The 17,623-nt window shown below is 34.9% G+C and overlaps 1 protein-coding gene across 4 annotated transcripts in view; it reads left to right on the top strand.

The window, feature by feature from the left end:
* NME7 (NME/NM23 family member 7) overlaps positions 1–17,623 on the top strand; it is a 207,825-nt gene that overhangs the window by 56,071 nt on the left and 134,131 nt on the right. For all 4 annotated transcript variants that reach the window (XM_028850168.2, XM_015125004.3, XM_077999557.1 and 1 more), the window contains 2 exons: positions 4,349–4,556; positions 15,734–15,839. In XM_028850168.2, coding sequence (XP_028706001.1) covers positions 4,349–4,556; positions 15,734–15,839 — 314 coding nt within the window. The remainder of the gene's footprint in view (positions 1–4,348; positions 4,557–15,733; positions 15,840–17,623) is intronic.

Raw genomic sequence — 17,623 nt, 5'->3', positions numbered from 1 at the left:
AGAATAATCTGTCAGAAGGGCCATAGCGACATCTTGCAACTGCACAGAATTCTAAGAATTGCATTCTCTGTCTTTTTATTAAGAATTCCTATATTTTATCATTAAAAAGCTTAAACTTTAGTTAGTTGCAAATAGGATGATTTGTTTACATTACAAGAAGGATAACTTTTAAAATTTTTGGCTGAATTTTTTTAAATGGAGTGATAATTATATTTGATGTTCAATATTTTTGTTATGCTTTTGTGTTTGTGGGGCTTTTAATTTTTTTAATTTGTATTTTTTATGTCAACTTTTACTTTAGATTCAGGGGGTACATGTGTGGGTTTGTTACCTGGGAATATTGTGTGATGCTAAGGTTTGGGGTACAATTGATCCCATTACCCAGGTACTGAGCATAATACCCAATACTTAGTTTTTCAATTCTTGCTCCCTTCCCTTTCTCCCACTCTAATAGTCCCCAGTGTCTGTCGTTGCCATCAGTAGATACTATTGTCCATGAGTAGTCATTATTTAGTTCCCACTTATAAGTAAGAACATGTGGCATTTGGTTTTCTGTTCTGTGTTAATTTGCTTAGGATAATGGCCTCCATCTCTATTCATGTTGCTTGCAGAGGCCATGATTTCATTCTTTTTTATTGCAGCATGGTATTCCATGGTGTATACGTACCACATTTTTTTTATCCAGTTCACCACTGACGGGCGCCTAGGTTGATTCCATATCTTTGCTATTGTGTATAGTGCTGCAGTGAACAGGCAAGTGCATGTATCTTTTTGGTAGAAATATTTATTTACTTTTGGATATATACCAGTAATGGGATTTCAGGGTCAAATGGTAGTTCTGTTTCAAGTCCTTTGAAAAAACTCCAAACTATTTTCTACAGTGGTTGAGGTACTAATTTGCATTCCCATCGACAGTGTGTAAGTGTTCCCTTTCTCTACAGACTTGCCAGCATCTGTTGTTTTTTGACTTCTTTAAAAAAAGGATTCAGCTTCTATTTTAGATACAGGGGGTACATATGCAGATTTGTTACATGGGAATATTGTATGATGCTGAGGTTTGGAGTATGGATCCCATCATCTAGATAGAGAGTATAATACCCACCAGGTAGTTTTTCACACCACCTGCATTCTCTCCTCTAGTAGTCCACAGTGTCTATTATCCCCATATTTGTGTCCATGTGTGTTTAATGTTTAGCTCCTACTTGTAAGTGAGAACATGCAGTATTTGGTTTTCTGTTTCTGGATTCATTTGCTTAGGATTATGGCCTCCAACTGTGTCCATATTGTTGCCAAGAACATGATTTTATTTTTATATGGCTGTGTAGAGTTCTGTGTTATATATATATATATATATATATATATATATATATATATATATATACCACATTTTCTTTATCCAGTCTACCACTGATGGGCACTTGAGTTATTTCCATGTATTTGCTATTGTGAATAGCACAGCAATGAGTGTATGAGTGCATGTGTCTTTTCGGTAGAATTTCTTTTCCTTTGGGTATATACCCAATAATGGAATTGCTAGGTCAAATGGTAGCTCTGTTTTAAGTTCTTTGAGAAACATCCACACTGCTTTCCACAGTGGCTGGAGTAATTAACATTGCCACAACAGTGTATAAGCATTCTCTTTTCTCTGTAGTCTTGCCAGCATGTTTATTTTTTGACTTTTTAATAATAGCCATTCTGACTGGTGTGAGATGGTATCTCATTGTGGTTTTGATTTGCATTTCTCTGATGATTAGTGATATTGAGCATTTTTTCATATGCTTATTGGCTGCTTGTATGTTCTTTTGAGAAGTGTGTATTCATGTCTTTTGCTCATTTTTTTAGTGGGGTTGTTTCATGCTTGTTTGATTGTTTAAGGTCCTTACAGATTCTGCATATTAGTCCTTTGTTGAATGCATAGTTTGCGAATATTTTCTCCCATTCTGTAGGTTGTCTTTTTACTCTGTCGCTAGTGCAGAAGCTTTCTGTGCAGAAGCTCTTTAGTCCCACTTGTCAATTTTTGTTTTTGTTGCCATTACTTTTGAGGACTTAGTCATAAATTCTTTCCCAAGGCCAATGTCCAGAATGGTGTTTCCTAGATTTTCTTCTAGGATTCTTACAGTTTGAGGTCTTACTTTCAAATCTTTAATCCATCTTGAGTGAAGTTTTGTATATGGTTAAAATTAGGGGGCCAGTTTCATTCTTCTGCTTATGGCTAGACAGGTATCCCAGCACCATTTATTGAATAGAGAATCCTTTCCCCATTGCTTATTTTTGTTGACTTTGTCAAAGTTCAGATGGCTGTAGATGTGTGACTTTATTTCTGGGTTCTCTATTATGTTCCAGTGATCTATGTGTCTATTTTTGTACCAGTACCATGCTGTTTTGGTTACTGTAGCCTGTTGTACTTTTAAATTATTTTGGTAGTCTTGTATACATAAAGCAATGTTCATGGAACCCTTCTATTTTAACTAAATAGTTTGATATATATTTTGTTCCTTGACACATAACAAATAATATATGTTACACTGAATCTATATATTCTAAATATTTGACATGTAATTAAATTTAAGTGAATATTTTGCATACTCATGTTACTGTTGACAAAGAGTGTTTACACTTCTAATAAGAAAGAATGTTGTATCAGCCAAATGAAATGGCCACAGTAGACATGTTATTTGATATCCTGCACTGAGTAGTGGGTTTTTAAAAAAAAATTTTTATATGAGAAAATTATTATGCTATAGATTATTTCAAATCAAGCATTATAAAATATTCCTGTCTTGTTAGAATAGCCATATACAATTTTCTAGAAAATTGGTGGAAATTATCTTTTGGTATAAACTTTGTATATGTTTATAGAATTGAATTACAACTCCTAGTCTAATGATTTATATGTGATTTACGTGCAGTAAATTTTATTATAAGAATGGATTAACTAGTTGCCTGTTAATGAGAACGATGTAACAATAGACTAGGTGAAGTAATTGCATGAAACAGTATCTATGATCAGGCACATCATTCCCTGTATTGTTACATGCCATATTCATAGGCTTATTTGATAGTGTGTTTTGAGAATTCTGTATTAATAGGGCATTAGATTGTAAGTGTCTCGAAGGGGGGATTTTTTTTATGGCACAGAGGCTGATGTTGTAGGTAATGATTAAATGCTTACTGAGTGACTAAACATGGTTTGCTCCCTTGATTTGGGTTTTTTTAATCTAATGGTTGGTCTTGGGAGTTTTGTTTGTTTTGACATCAAAGGTTTGGCAGAAAGTGTATAAGGAGGTATTATCGACTTCTTAGGGTAGAAGATAAGAATACTTTTTTGTACATACTATTTCTTAGAAATATTCTTCAAAATGAATGGGAGTGTTTTAAAAAGGAAGTACTGAGGGGAGGTGACATATAACATGGTACAGGGTGGAAGGAAGTGTGTAAAAAATAGTCGTAAGTTAGTGGGCACAAAACAGCCTGTCACAGCATGCTCCTTTCTCCAGGAGGGTCTCTTCTCTCTACTTCAGATGAGAGAAAACATGGGCTTACTCTAAAAAGTACTATGTCCCTGCTTAATACAGTCAGAAGGAGGATGTCACTTATTTCATAGTTAAACTTGTCATTGCATCCTGTACACATATAAAAGTAGAAAATAAAATGAGATATTGTTTTTTATACCTTGCGGGACTGTGACTCAGTGCTGGATTTTTAATCAAGAACCTATGCATAAGCTTTAATAATTTAATACAGAAATAGCCCAGAGTAGTTTTTACACTAATAAAAGGATATTTCTTGAAGCCTGCTGGTTTTTTTTTTTTTTTTTTTTTTTTAAATCACCAAACCAACTCAGTGTTTATTCGTTGAGAGAGTTCTTTGTCAGTCTTTGAATTCTAATAGTTTTACACAAAAAATAAATAAATTCTTTCTAAAAATATGTTACAAGGCATCCATCCCTGTCATCAATTTGTATATTGTGAAATTGTACTTGACTGCAGTGGTAAACACATGTAAATAAAAAGGAAAATCCTCTGTACCTGTTAGAGCACTGGGAAAAGCGTAGGTCAACAATATGCATTTTAAGTCATATAATAGTCTTAATTTAACAGAACAGTGGTTTTTCTGCTAACAGTAATTTGACATTACTAGTGATTTGAAGTGAATTGAGCCACTGCAAGACAGTCAATTTATGAAAAATTTCTCCTGCCCCTGTAAAATTAACTATTCTCAATGGTTCTAAGATTATTAATATTCATGTCTATGTTGAAATAATCCAATTTAAATATATCCTGTTGTTAAGACAGATAACTAGGTTGACAGAAAAAAGAAGCAAACTAATCTTCTATCTGTTTTGCAGTGAGCTGATCCAGTTTATTACGAGTGGTCCTGTTATTGCCATGGAGATTTTAAGAGATGATGCTATATGTGAATGGAAAAGACTGCTGGGACCTGCAAACTCTGGGGTGGCACGCACAGATGCTTCTGGAAGCATTAGAGCCCTCTTTGGAACAGATGGCATAAGAAATGCAGCGCATGGCCCTGATTCTTTTGCTTCTGCGGCCAGAGTAAGGAGTTTTAAAAATATTTTAATTCTCTTCTAATTCTTTTAAATGTTTTATATGAAAGTAAAGCATTTCTGTCACTGGTGACTTAGGGTGGATTTATGCCACTGATCTAGTAGTAGAGAAAATCTTTGACATTTTGCTTAGTATCAAATAGTGTTTCAGTATATCTCCTTTGTGAACTGGTAACCTGATCATGATCAACGTAAGTTTTCTCCAATAAAACACTTCTCATCCTGTTTCTTGTTCCAAAGACTTAAATTACTGAGGCTCCTAAATGTTTGAATTATTGAATTCATGTAAGAATACCAGTTTACAGCTAGCAGATATTAAAAAGAAGATATAATTGGAGATATTATAAAGAAGATATAATTGGAGATATTACCTTTTGATTCAGACCTAACACTGTACTTTCAAGCTTAACATCTTATTATTTTCCTATATGTACCTAGTGTTTATGAAAGTTTCTCTACTCCTTATTTTTAAATCCATATAAATAAAGCATTATATTGGATTTATGCTGAGGTTGAATTAATGAAGTGTAAGTTTATTTTTAGCATTGTGAGAAGTGTCTCACTTAAAGTAGTTTTTAATCTGGTCGTGTTTGCAATGAAACAATATTAGACAGTTTTATAATTGATTTCCTTCTTTTTCTTACCATTTCATCAGCAAGTCCCTTCAGCTCTTTCAAAATAAACCCTGAATCTCATCATTGTGGTCTAAATCACTAATGTATTTTGCCAGAACTGCTACAATAGCCTCCAAATTATTTTTTCCTCTTTTCTTACACTCAATTTATGAAAATTTTACCTTGCCCAAGTACAATTAACTATGCCCAGTGATCTTTTAAAGACAAATCTGATTAACATTCACCTGCTGAAAACCCTTCAGTGAATTTCTGTCTCTTCTAGAATAAAATCTACAGTCTTTATTGTAGCCTCCAATACTCTATCTAGTCTGGCCCCTATCTATCTCTAACTGTATCTTTGATCAATCTCTATTTTAATCACTGTGTTCCAGGCATACTAACCATCTCACTATTCCTTAAATAGCATATTTCTGTCTAGAATAGTCAACTAACAGCAAAGAGGACAGTGTGGTTGGATAGGAATGAGAGAGGGAGGAAGAGGGTGATGAGGTTACAGAGGTAATTAGGGGAACGATTATATGGTCTTATAGGCCGTAGTAGTACTTTTAGATTTCTCTCTGAAAAAATAGAGCCATTTTAGGGTTTTGAGCAAAGGACTGATATGTTCCACTTGCCATTTAAAAGGATCATTCTGGCTGTTGCATTAAGAATGACTATAGAGGCCAGGAGTGGTGGCTTACGCCTGTAATCCCAGCACTTTGGGAGGCCAAGGCGGGCAGATTACTTGAGGTCAGGAGTTCAAGACCAGCCTGGCCAACATGGTAAAACCCTGTTTCTACTAAAAATACAAAAATTAGCTCGATGTGGTGGTGCCCACCTATAATCCCAGCTACTCCAGAGGCTGAGGCGGGAGAATTACTTGAACCAGGGAGGTGGAGGTTGCAGTGAACTGAGATCACGCCACTGTACTCTAGCCTGGGTGACAGAGTCAGACTCCATCTTGAAAAAAGAAAAAAAGAATGACAATAGAGGGCAAAAACGGCAACAGGGAGCCTAATCAGGAGTTTGTTGGAATAACCCAGCGAGATGATTGCTTGGACCCAGGTGGTAATAATGAAAGAAGTATACAAATATATTTTAAAATATATATTAATGGTTGAAGGTCAAAGAAACAAGATTTTCTGCTAGACTGAATGTAGAGTATGAGAAAAAGATATCAAGGATTACTCCAAAGTTCTTAGCCTGATTAACAGAAGGATAGAATTTACATAAACTAAAATGAGGCAAACTGTGGCTAGAGTCAGAATGAATGGACAAATCAGGAGTTACGTTTTGGACATTTGTAAACTTAACCTGTTTGTTAGTTATCCAATTAGACTGATGAATGAAAAAAATTAGTATACAGCTTAGAGTTATCAGCACATCAATGGTATTTAATGCTGGGAGACTGGTTGAGATTACCAAGGAGAAGGTGTAGATAGAGAAGGAAAGAGCACCAAAGATGAAGCTGCCTCTTGATAAAAGGTCAAGGAAAAGAAGGCAGCAAAGGAGGTTGAGGAGGAGCCACCAGAGAGGTAAGAGGAAAAACTGAGATAATTATGTCCTCGAGGCCAAGTGAATCAAATATTCTAAAATGAGAGAATGACCAGTAGTGTCAAATATGGCAGATATATCAAGTAAGAAGAGGACTGAGAATGGATTGTTAAATTTTGCAATGTGGATATCATTGGTGAACTTTGTAAGGTCAATGTTGATGGGGAGGTAGAGGCAAAACCCTGTGTGGAGTAGACTTAAAAGAAAATTGTGGGACAGGAATTGGAGTTAATGAATATAGACAACTTTTTCTTTTGAGGAGTTTTCCTGCAAAGAGATGAGGTGGTAGCTGTCAAGAAAAGCAGGATCAATTTTTTTTAAGATGAGAGGTTTTAGGTAAAAAATTGATGATGTAGGAAAAAGAGGGAGACTTGTTGGAGCAATTTCATTAATTAGGCAAAAGGGAATGGAAATTAGAACCCAGGTGGAGAGATTGGCAGGCGTGCATCTCAGGTACTCGTCTGTAGCAACAGATGGGAAGGGAGAATATGTGAACACAGATGCTGATTCTTAACTAGGAAGCAAGATCAAAACAGCTAAAAGTGAGGATGAAGGATAAGGTATTGATCGGTCTGAAGGGAGAGAAGAATATGTGAAATGGTCATCTGGAAAAGGAATAGATCAGGGAAGTGTAGTGTGTGATTGCTATGCTGAATTAATAGCCCATCTCGTATTCATGGCCATGAATTATGAGTGTGGTTCTCCAGCCGGTTCAACTGCATGGCTGAAGGTAAGGAGCAGGTGGAGAGTTGGCTTTAACCATGGCTGTGGTTTTGTGAAACAAATGTGATGAAAGTGTTAAGGAAGTTAAAGATACCTGCAAGAAAGCATTTATAGTCTTCGACCACATCTTAGTAGTAGACATTTACTGTAAATGTGGTATTGTTTGTATAGTTAAATTACCAATCATATTTTAAAGCATTATAAAAATAATCAACATAACTAATTAATGAAGGAAATAATTGAGGCTGAACTGAAAGTCACTACCATGTTTACTGATATTTCCTGCCTATTTCACCCTATTACCACCTTATGGCATCCATTTCTTTTTTGTTTCTACTAGATCATTTAATAAATTTGAGCACAAATATACTTGTCAGATTTTAGTTATATCTTGTAGTGGAGCAACTTTTGCTAAGTTAGCTGCTGTCTTCGTCCATTTTGTGTTGCTATGAAGGAATACCTGAGGCTGGGTCGTTTATATAGGAAAAAGGTTTATTTGGCTCATAGTCCCAATGGCCAGGAAGTTCAAGATTGGGTATCTGCATCTCGTGAGGCTCTCAGGCAGCTTCCACTCATGATGGAAGGTAAAAGGGAGCCTGCATTTGCACAGATCACATGGTAAGAGAAGAAGCAAGCCACAGGCACAGGCATCAGGCTATTTTCAACAACCAGCTTTCAGTGGAACTAATAGAGGGAAAACTCGCTCACCTCGGAGGGAGGGCATTATTCTATTCATGGAATTTACCCCTACTATCCAAACCTCCCATTAGACCCCACCTCCAACGTTGGGGATGAAATTTCAACATGAGATTTGGAAGGAACAAACATCCAATCCAAAGCAGCTACCATTGCCATTTAACCTAAAGAAATGTCTTAAACATATTTGTTTATATTTTGTGCATTTAATTTTTTTAACCTCTTTCTGCTGTTAGTCCCTGAAATATCCATAATATTATTTGTATGAACCCTTTAGGATATATATATATTTTTACCCTTGTCTTGGGAAGAGTGAGTGTTGTTGACATTATGTTAGGTAGCTCTAGGAATTAAGGAAAAATATTGTAGCTGGAAAATAGAGCTTATTTGAAGAAGCAAAGACCATAGGTCTTAAAAAATTGAAAAACATCACAGCCCCAAACTTATGCAGCCCCAAACAGCTTCTTCTTTACCTTGAGTTCCTATTAGTTATTGTCTAATTTTTGATTCCATCTCTCCAGATTTTACCAAAACATAGACTTATATTCACTGTTTTCATTCCTCAGCTATCTTTGACTACTCATTTGAGAGCAATTGTTAAAATTTGGCATTATTTTTATCAGTCCTGAAAATATTGTCTTTGGAGACCATGATTTGTGTCTTACTAATTGGTTTTTCTTCCTTCACTTGTCCTTTCAGACATTGGTATTTTGCAGGCTTCTCTTCTTGCTTTACTCCTTTTCTTGCTCTAATTTTCAGTTTCCTAGTCTGTAAAATAAGATCATGATTGAACCTGCATTGTAGTGGTCTTTGAGAATTAAATGAAATTATTTCAGTGCTTAGTATAGTACCTAGAACATACTATTTAATGAATGGATGTTATCTTTTATTATTAATATTTTACTTTCATGGTGCTCCCCAAACCTGTATCTGTAATTTGCACTGGATCTAATATTAATATACAAAAATCAATAGTAATCTTGATATACTTGAAATAACCAGTTAGAAAATGTAATTTTAGAAGAGATTTCCATTCACATGGTCAAAAAAAAGTCTATGACACCTAGAATAAATTGAACAAAAGATGTGGGGGATCTTTATGGAGAAAATTATAAATATTTATTGTAGACAATAACAAAAGATATAAATAAATGAAGATATATGCCATGTTTATGAATGGGAAGAGTCAGTATCCTGAAGATAGCAGTTCTCTCCAAGTTGATCTATAAATTGTGTAATTTCATTCAAAATCTTAGAACAGATTTTCATGATGTTTAACAAACTTATGAAACAGCCAAGGGCCCAGAACAGTTAAGACAGTTTTGAAGAGGGAGAAAAAGATGTGGTGATAATAGGGTGAGACTTATTTTAAGGGATATCAAGCCTTTTCATAAATCTTTAGTAGGAAAAACTGTGGTATTAGCATGGGAGTAGGCAAGTATATCAGTGCAACAGTCTAGAGTGCTCAAAAGATGACCCACATATAATGAGAAGTTGGTGCCATTATAAATCAGTGGACAAGGGATAGATTGATTCGTCAATAAATTGTGTGAGATAATTTTATATGGAAAAATGTAAATTAACCTAAGTTTCTATCTAGGATTGTCCTTAGAGTTTCAGACTTACATAGAAACAATACATTTAAAACAGAACTGATTACAATTTTTTTTTTTTGAGACAGAGTTTCACTCTGTTGCCCAAGCTGGAATACAGTGGTTGGTGTGATAATAACTCTCTATAACTTTGAACTCATGGGCTCAAGCCATCCACTTGCCTCAGCCTCCCAAGTAGCTAGGACTGCAGGCATGTACCACCATGTCCAGCTAATTTTTTAATTTTTTGTAAAGATAGGGTCTTGTTGTGTTGCCCAGTCTGGTCTCAAACTCCTGGCCTCAAGTGGTCCTTCTTGACCTCCCAAAATGCTGGGATTACAGGCATAAGCCACCATGCTCAGCCTGTGCTGATTATAATTTACCGAAGTATTCCTTGTGTATTCAGTACATCTCTAGGAAAGAAATTTGGGAGCCAGTATTCTTTATTCTGCCCTCTTTATCCCCCTAATAGAATCCACAAAAGATCTTGTAGGTTTTTCTAACATTTCTAAACATTTTCTTGAATTATTCCCCTTCTCTATTCCTACCATCACTCTTCTAGTTCTGACCTGGGCTGCTGCAAGAGTCCTGGAATATACTTTTCTACCTCAAATGTATCTTCCACGTAGGTTTCAGAACGAGTTATCTAAAACTATTAATCCATCCATCTCATGACTACTAAAGATATTTTAAAGTACTCCATTATTCCCAGAATCAAATTCAAGCTCCTTGACATAGTTTCCAAAGCATTTCAGTGATCTGTCTCCCAGCCCTCCTCCAGCCTTATATCCTGCCTCACCTTCTATTTACTGTGGGATTCTTGCTCTGTTGCTTTTACTCATTCTACCCCTCTGCGTTGAAATTCCAATTCTCCCTTTGCCCAGGTAATTTTTATTTGTCTTTTAACACTCAGCTCAGAGTTCTTTATATTATGCATACAAATTCTTTATCCAGATATATGATTTGCAAGTATTTTCTCATAGTATGTGGTTTGCATTTTCATTCTCTTTAACAATATCTTCGTATGAGCAATTTTTACTTCTGATGAAGTCCAGTATCAGTTGTTCTTTAATGTATTATGCTTTAGGTGTTAAGTCTAAGGAACTGTTCCCACACCTAAGGTCACAAATATTTCATTCTTTATTTGATTCTAGAAGTTTTATAGTTTTAGTTTTTATACTTAATTCTGTGATCCATTTTGAGTTAATTTTTATGTATGGTACAAGGTATGATCACAATTTGTTATTCTTTACATAGCTATACTTCCAGCATTATGCTAAAAATACTTTATTTCTTTAATTAATTGCTTTTGCACCTTTGTTGAAAATGTATTGAATATATATATTGCTGGGTCAATTTCAGCAGTTTGTTCTGTTCTATTCATCTATAAGCATACCTCAGAGATAATGTGGATTTGGTTCAGACCACCACAATGGAGTGAATATGGCTATATAGGGAGTCCCATGAATTTTTTGGTTTCCTGGTATATAAATGTTATGTTTATACTGTAGGCTACTAAGTGCAATAGCATTATGTCTAAAAAAAAAACTATGAACATATCAATTAAAAATACTTAATTGCTGAAAAATGCATGCTAACAATCATCTGAGCCTTCAGCAAGTCATAATCTTTTTGCTGATCTTACTTTGATGTTGCCGTCTGCTGATTGATCAAGGTTGTGGTTGCCGAAGGTTGAGGTGGCTGTGTCTATTTCTTTTTTTTTTATTATTATTATACTTTAAGTTCTGGGATACGTGTGCAGAACGCACAGGTTTGTTACGTAGGTATACACTTGTCATGGTGGTTTGCTGCACACATCAACCCATCATCTACATTAGGTATTTCTCCCAATGCTATCCCTCCCTTAGCCCCCACCCCACAACATGCCCTGGTGTGTAACGTTTCCCTCCTTGTGTTCTCATTGTTCAACTCCCACTTATGAGTGAGAACATACAGTGTTTGGTTTTGTGTTCCTGTGTTAGTTTGCTGAGAATGATGGTTTCCAGATTCATCCGTGTCCATGCAAAGGACATGAACTTATCTGTTTTTATGGCTGCATAGTATTCCATGGTATATATGTGCCACATTTTCTTAATTCAGTCTATCATTGATGGGCATTTGGCTTGGTTCCCTCCAAGTCTTTGCTATTGTGAATAGTGCTGAAATAAACATATGTGTGTATGTGTCTTTATAATAGAATGGTTTACAATCCTTTGGGTGTATATCCAGAAATGGGATTGCTGGGTCAAATGCTATTTCTGGTTCTAGATCTTTGAGGAATTACCACACTGTCTTCCACAAAGGTTGAACTAATTTACACTCCCACCAACAGTGTAAAAGCATTTCTATTTCTTCACATCCTCTCCAGCATCTGTTGTTTCCTGACTTTTTAATGATCGTCATTCTAACTGGCATGAGATGGTATCTCATTGTGGTTTTGATTTGCATTTCTCTAATGACCAGTGATGAGCTTTTTTCTTCATATGTTTGTTGGCTGCATAAATGTCTTCTTTTGAGAAGTGTCTGTTCATATACTTTGCCCACTTTTTGATGGGGCTGTTTGTTTTTTTCATGTAAATTTGTTTAAGTTCCTTGTAGATTCTGGATAGTAGCCCTTTGTCAGATGAATAGATAGCAAAAATTTTCTCCCAAATATAGGTTGCCTGTTCACTCTGATGATAATTTCTCTTTTGCTATGCAGAAGCTTTTTAGTTTAATTGGATCCCATTTGTCAATTTTGGCTTTTGTTGCCGTTGCTTTTGTTGTTTTAGTCAAGAGGTTTTTGCCTATTCCTATATCCTGAATGGTATTGCTGAGGTTTTCTTCTAGAGTTTTTATGGTTTTAGGTCTTATGTTTACGTCTTTATCCATCTTGAGTTAATTTTTGGATAAGATGAAAGGAAGGGGTCCAGTTTCTGTTTTCTGCATATGGCTAGCCAGTTTTCTCAACACCATTTATTAAATAGGGAATCCTTTCACCATTGCTTGTTTGTGTCAGGTTTGTTAAAGATCAGATGGTTGGAGATGTGTGTCGTTACTTCTGAGGCCTCTGTTATGTTCCATTGATCTATACTGTTTTAATTTGGAACATTTACAGAAATGATATCCATTTTAAATTACTGTTACAAGTAAAAAGTTTTGGAGAAACTTTGAACTGACTACCATTTAGCCATACTTTTGTTATTATAATAAAATTATTAGTACAGATTAATTACAAATGTTTTAGTGAAATTACCAGGAAATCCTATCAGGGTGAAACTTTATGAAGAAGTACAACTCTATATTCTATAATTTGTTTAAAAAATTAAAAAATTATATACCTAAAGCTTTCAAATTGAGTCTGAATTTTTAGTTTTTTGTAAAGCTATTCTTATTCTTATTCTTATTCTTATTCTTTCCTACTAGGGAATTTAGGAAAATGTAAAGGCACAAGGATAATAGCAAGAATCTTTGGAAGAACAGATTTTATGCAAAATATTTTAGCCCCTCAAATCCCAAAGGAACACAGATATTATTTTTGTGACTTTATTTGTTGTATAAAGACTTTGAATTAATTGCCACAACAATGACTTAGTAAAAGCGCTCTTATTCATGTTTCACTAAGAAGATGTATTTATGTAAAATCTTTATGTTTTATAAATAAATATTTATTCAGCATAGGTAAATATGGTACTTGAAAATCTGGGTACTTGGAAAGCTGGCATTTTTATTTTTAGAAATTGAGTGAGAAAAGGAATTAAAGGAAAGTTAAGACAAAAATAATTGGTCAGCTAATTGTTAAATAATTTGTTAAACTAGAGATAGAACAATTTAGCACTGCTTTTCACTTTGGAAAGACAGATAATAGAAAAAATACAGGGTTTTTGGAACTACAGTCACTTGGATTTGAATCCTGGCTTTGCCACTTGCTAACTTGTAAGGGCTTGTTACTTAAGCTTTCTGAGTCTTATTTTTCTCATTTATACACTGGATACATTTATTTTGTTTAGCACATGCAGAATTTATTAGCTGCTGAATTTCGGTCATTCCCAAACATTCATTGAGAAACTGCTAGTGAACAAGTAATGAAGATGAACTAAGCCCTGGCACTCTCCAACACATAGAGGTCAGCTAGATAGGAGAAAACCATCGAAGGAGACTGAGAAGGAGTAGCCAGTGAGGTAGGAAGAAAGGCAAGTAATGAAAACATTCCATAGTGTAGGATGTGACAAACTCTGTCAAATACTGTTTGGTAAGGTAAGGTGAGGGCTGAGAGTAATTAACCACTGGACTTAGCAACATGGAGGCAGTAAGGGATTTTAATGAGCAGCTTTGGTGGAATGAAAACCTAATTGGTTATGGGTTTAAAAGAGACTGTAGGAGAGGAAGCAAAAATGGAAAAGAAAGACATTTCTTTTGAGTTTTGTTGTGAAGGGAAGAGACCAATGGGAACTCTCAAAAGGGCATGTCCTTTCCAGTTTGCTACTCTGTCATGTTCTCTTGTCACACCACTTCTTCTTCATTCCTTCATTGATCATCTGCCAGGTCCCTGTAGGTATTTGAATTTTTATCTGTACTATAAAGGTTCTCTCGGACCATGCAATCAAAGCATCTGGTATAGGACTAAAAGGGGTAGTTGCTGTTGTTATTCATTAAAAATAATAATACATAATGGCAGCAATATGATAGAAAGGCACTTGATATCTTAGGAATAGAACACTTTTTATTCTAATGTCTTACCACTGGAAATGCTCAAGTATATACACTACTATTTGAATAATTCCTCATTGTCCTTGTGTTTAAAAAAATGCTCATCAATGTGGCATATTAACACATTCTATAATCTTTTCATTTTAAATTTAATGAAAAATAAATACAGTTAACCCATAAACAACACAGGTTTGAACTGCACGGGTCTACTTATAGGTGAATTTTTTTCAATGGAAGAATTGAAAATACAGTATTTGCAGGATGTGAAACTCGCATCTACATAGATTTGACTTTTCCTATAAGCAGGTTCCACAGGGCTGACTGCGGACTTGAGCATGCATGGATTTGAGTACACACAGGGATTTGAGTACCAATCCCTTATATATACCAAGGGCTATTTGCATTGAGCCAGGCATTGTTTTAGGTGCTATGGGTCCTACAGAGCTATGCAACTTAGTTCCCGTTTTTTCAAATTTATAATTTGATGGAAGGCAAGTACCCAAATAACCATAACTTTGGGGGAGTAAAGGTTGCTGACAGGAGGCATCAGGAAATGCCTCCTAGTGGTAAGTGGTATTTGAGGTGGCTCTTTACACATTGGTAAGGTTCCTTAGAACTTGAGTCAGAGGGTTTTATAGGGAATAGTAGAAATAATAGCAGTGAAAGCTTAGGGGCAGAAAAGCATCTAAGTAATTAAAAGAACTGATTAGTATTACCATCTTTATGGCTAATTCAAATTGTTGGGTTGTCATTTTAGTGAACCACATCCACCGCAAATAACACAGCCTAAATCTGTTTATAAAACATGGATCATTTGATTTTATTTTATACTAGGCCTATAGTTAGTTTTAAGTAGCTGTAGTTCTCAGATTCCTGATATTAATCTCTCTTCCTATAAAATATCCTAGTTTTAAGTTTTATTTTACATATTTTAATGAAAAATTTAAAATTAAATTTGTGTCTAATTAACTAATGCTTTGGGGAGAATAAGAACTTTATAATGGTATTTCCAATATTCAAAATTTATTAAGTCTTTGTCCACTATATTCCTGGAACAAAATGACGCATATTCTCATTGCTTTGATTGATAATTCTTTATATGCTCTTCCGGTTATAAGTCTTGAAACAGGGTTAATCTAATCACTGTGTCTTTGTAAAACTCATTTTTAGAAAATCTGAAACAAAAAATTTGTATGAAACTCTAAAAGTAATTGCATGATCCTCCTCCCCCACAGAAATATCTTGTAAGTTCCAGCTAAGAGATCACATTTGTCAAAATCATTTCTCTCTGTTTTTAGGAAATGGAGTTGTTTTTTCCTTCAAGTGGAGGTTGTGGGCCGGCAAACACTGCTAAATTTACCAATTGTACCTGTTGCATTGTTAAACCCCATGCTGTCAGTGAAGGTAAGTGCTATGCTGAGTACACTATATTCAATACATTTTTTTAATAGGAGAGCAATGTTTATTTTCTTGATGTACTTTATGTATAGAAATTTAAGTATACTTTTAGTATTTCCATTTTTTTTCTTTGAAGGCACTTGAATAAAGGTGACAAAATATAAGGGAAAATCTGTCTAAATCTCTATTTGTCTTTTTCTTTGTGCATTTTTAGGAGGTGTTCTTTGAGTTGCCGATCACGCTCAGGCTCAGTCATACTGTTGCAGGTCTTGGTTAATTAACTTTTAGTCTACCTCCTCTCTTTCCAATCACCAACTGTGATTCACTTAATTTACCTAATTAGCACTCCTTTTTTTTTTTTTTTTTTTTTTGAGACAGAGTCTCGTTCTCTTGTCAAAGCTGAAGTGCAGTGGCATGATATTGAGTTACTGAACCTAAGCCTCCCGAGTTGCTGGGACTACAGGCATACACCACCATAACGGGCTAAGTTTTCTATTTTTAGTAGAGACAAGGTTTCACCATGTTGGTAAGGCTGTTCTTGAACTCCTGACCTCAGATGATCCACACACCTTGGCTCCCAAAATGCTGGGATTACAGGCATGAGCCACTGTGCCCAGCCAATAGCACTCCTGTTGTACAAATTAAAACAACATCTGCCATACCTCCAATATACCCTTCCTGAGAAAGCTAGAGAAATTTCCTTCAGTTCTTTGTATCTGAAACAGTTCTTTGACATATGTATGTAAATACATGTTTGCATATATACATATATATAGAGAGATAGTTTGCAAGTTCTTTTCTTATTTTTGTCTCAATTTCTTTATTTGATTTATTTTAGTCTGGTGTATATATTTTTGTTAAGTATCTCAAATCTTTTTGGAAGTAAGATGGTATATGGTTAAAAAGATCACCCTTAAAAAACTAAAATATACTAAATAATATACAAAAGTGAATGGATTTAAAAATTTTATGTCTTCTAAGTATCAAAGTAATCCATGTATGTAGTAGAAAAATTGGAAAATAAAAAACCATTAAAAGCGGAGTAAAAAATTACTGAATTCCCATCACCTGAAGATAGTCATAGTTAATATTTTGATGCATTTCCTCCAAATCCTTTTTTTCTGCATTTGTATGTGCATGTGTGTACACTGATACACATGAATGTAATGATTGAGATGTAGGTCTATGGGCTGTTGTTTAAATACAATTTTTGTGAGCATTTCTGGCTGCTGTTAAGTCCTCATTAATATTTTAATAGATTATGTAATATTTAACAGCAATTGTATAAATGTAGTATGGTATTTGGATACTTAGGTTCTTTTCAATGTTTTCATATTAAAATTAAAACTTTGAAGAATATCTTTATACATAAATATTTGATGATATCTCTAATCTTTTCCTCTGGCCAGCTTCCTAGAAATAGAATTACTTGTTGGAGGGATATGAGCCTTAGAGATCTTGCTGCATAATTAATACTTCTTTAATTATTTAGGAAGTATTTTAGTATATTGTAAATCCTTAGGACCATAATTATAAGGAACTAACATGCAGCATGGGTAACACACACTTACGGAGAACTAAGAACTTGTTTTATGAATCTGGGTGCACCTGTATTGGGTGCATATAGATTTAGGATAGTTGAATCCTAAATTTTTAGGATTTAAGAATTGTTGAGGGGGATGGAGCAAGATGGCTGAATAGGAACAGCTCCAGTCTCCAGCTCCCAGTGCGAGAGACACAGAAGACGGGTGATTTCTGCATTTTCAACTGAGGTACCGGGATCATCTCAC

Source organism: Macaca mulatta, chromosome 1 (genome assembly GCF_049350105.2).
Source record: "Macaca mulatta isolate MMU2019108-1 chromosome 1, T2T-MMU8v2.0, whole genome shotgun sequence".
Lineage (NCBI taxonomy): Eukaryota > Metazoa > Chordata > Mammalia > Primates > Cercopithecidae > Macaca > Macaca mulatta.
This window is presented reverse-complemented; position numbering and strand designations above follow the sequence as displayed.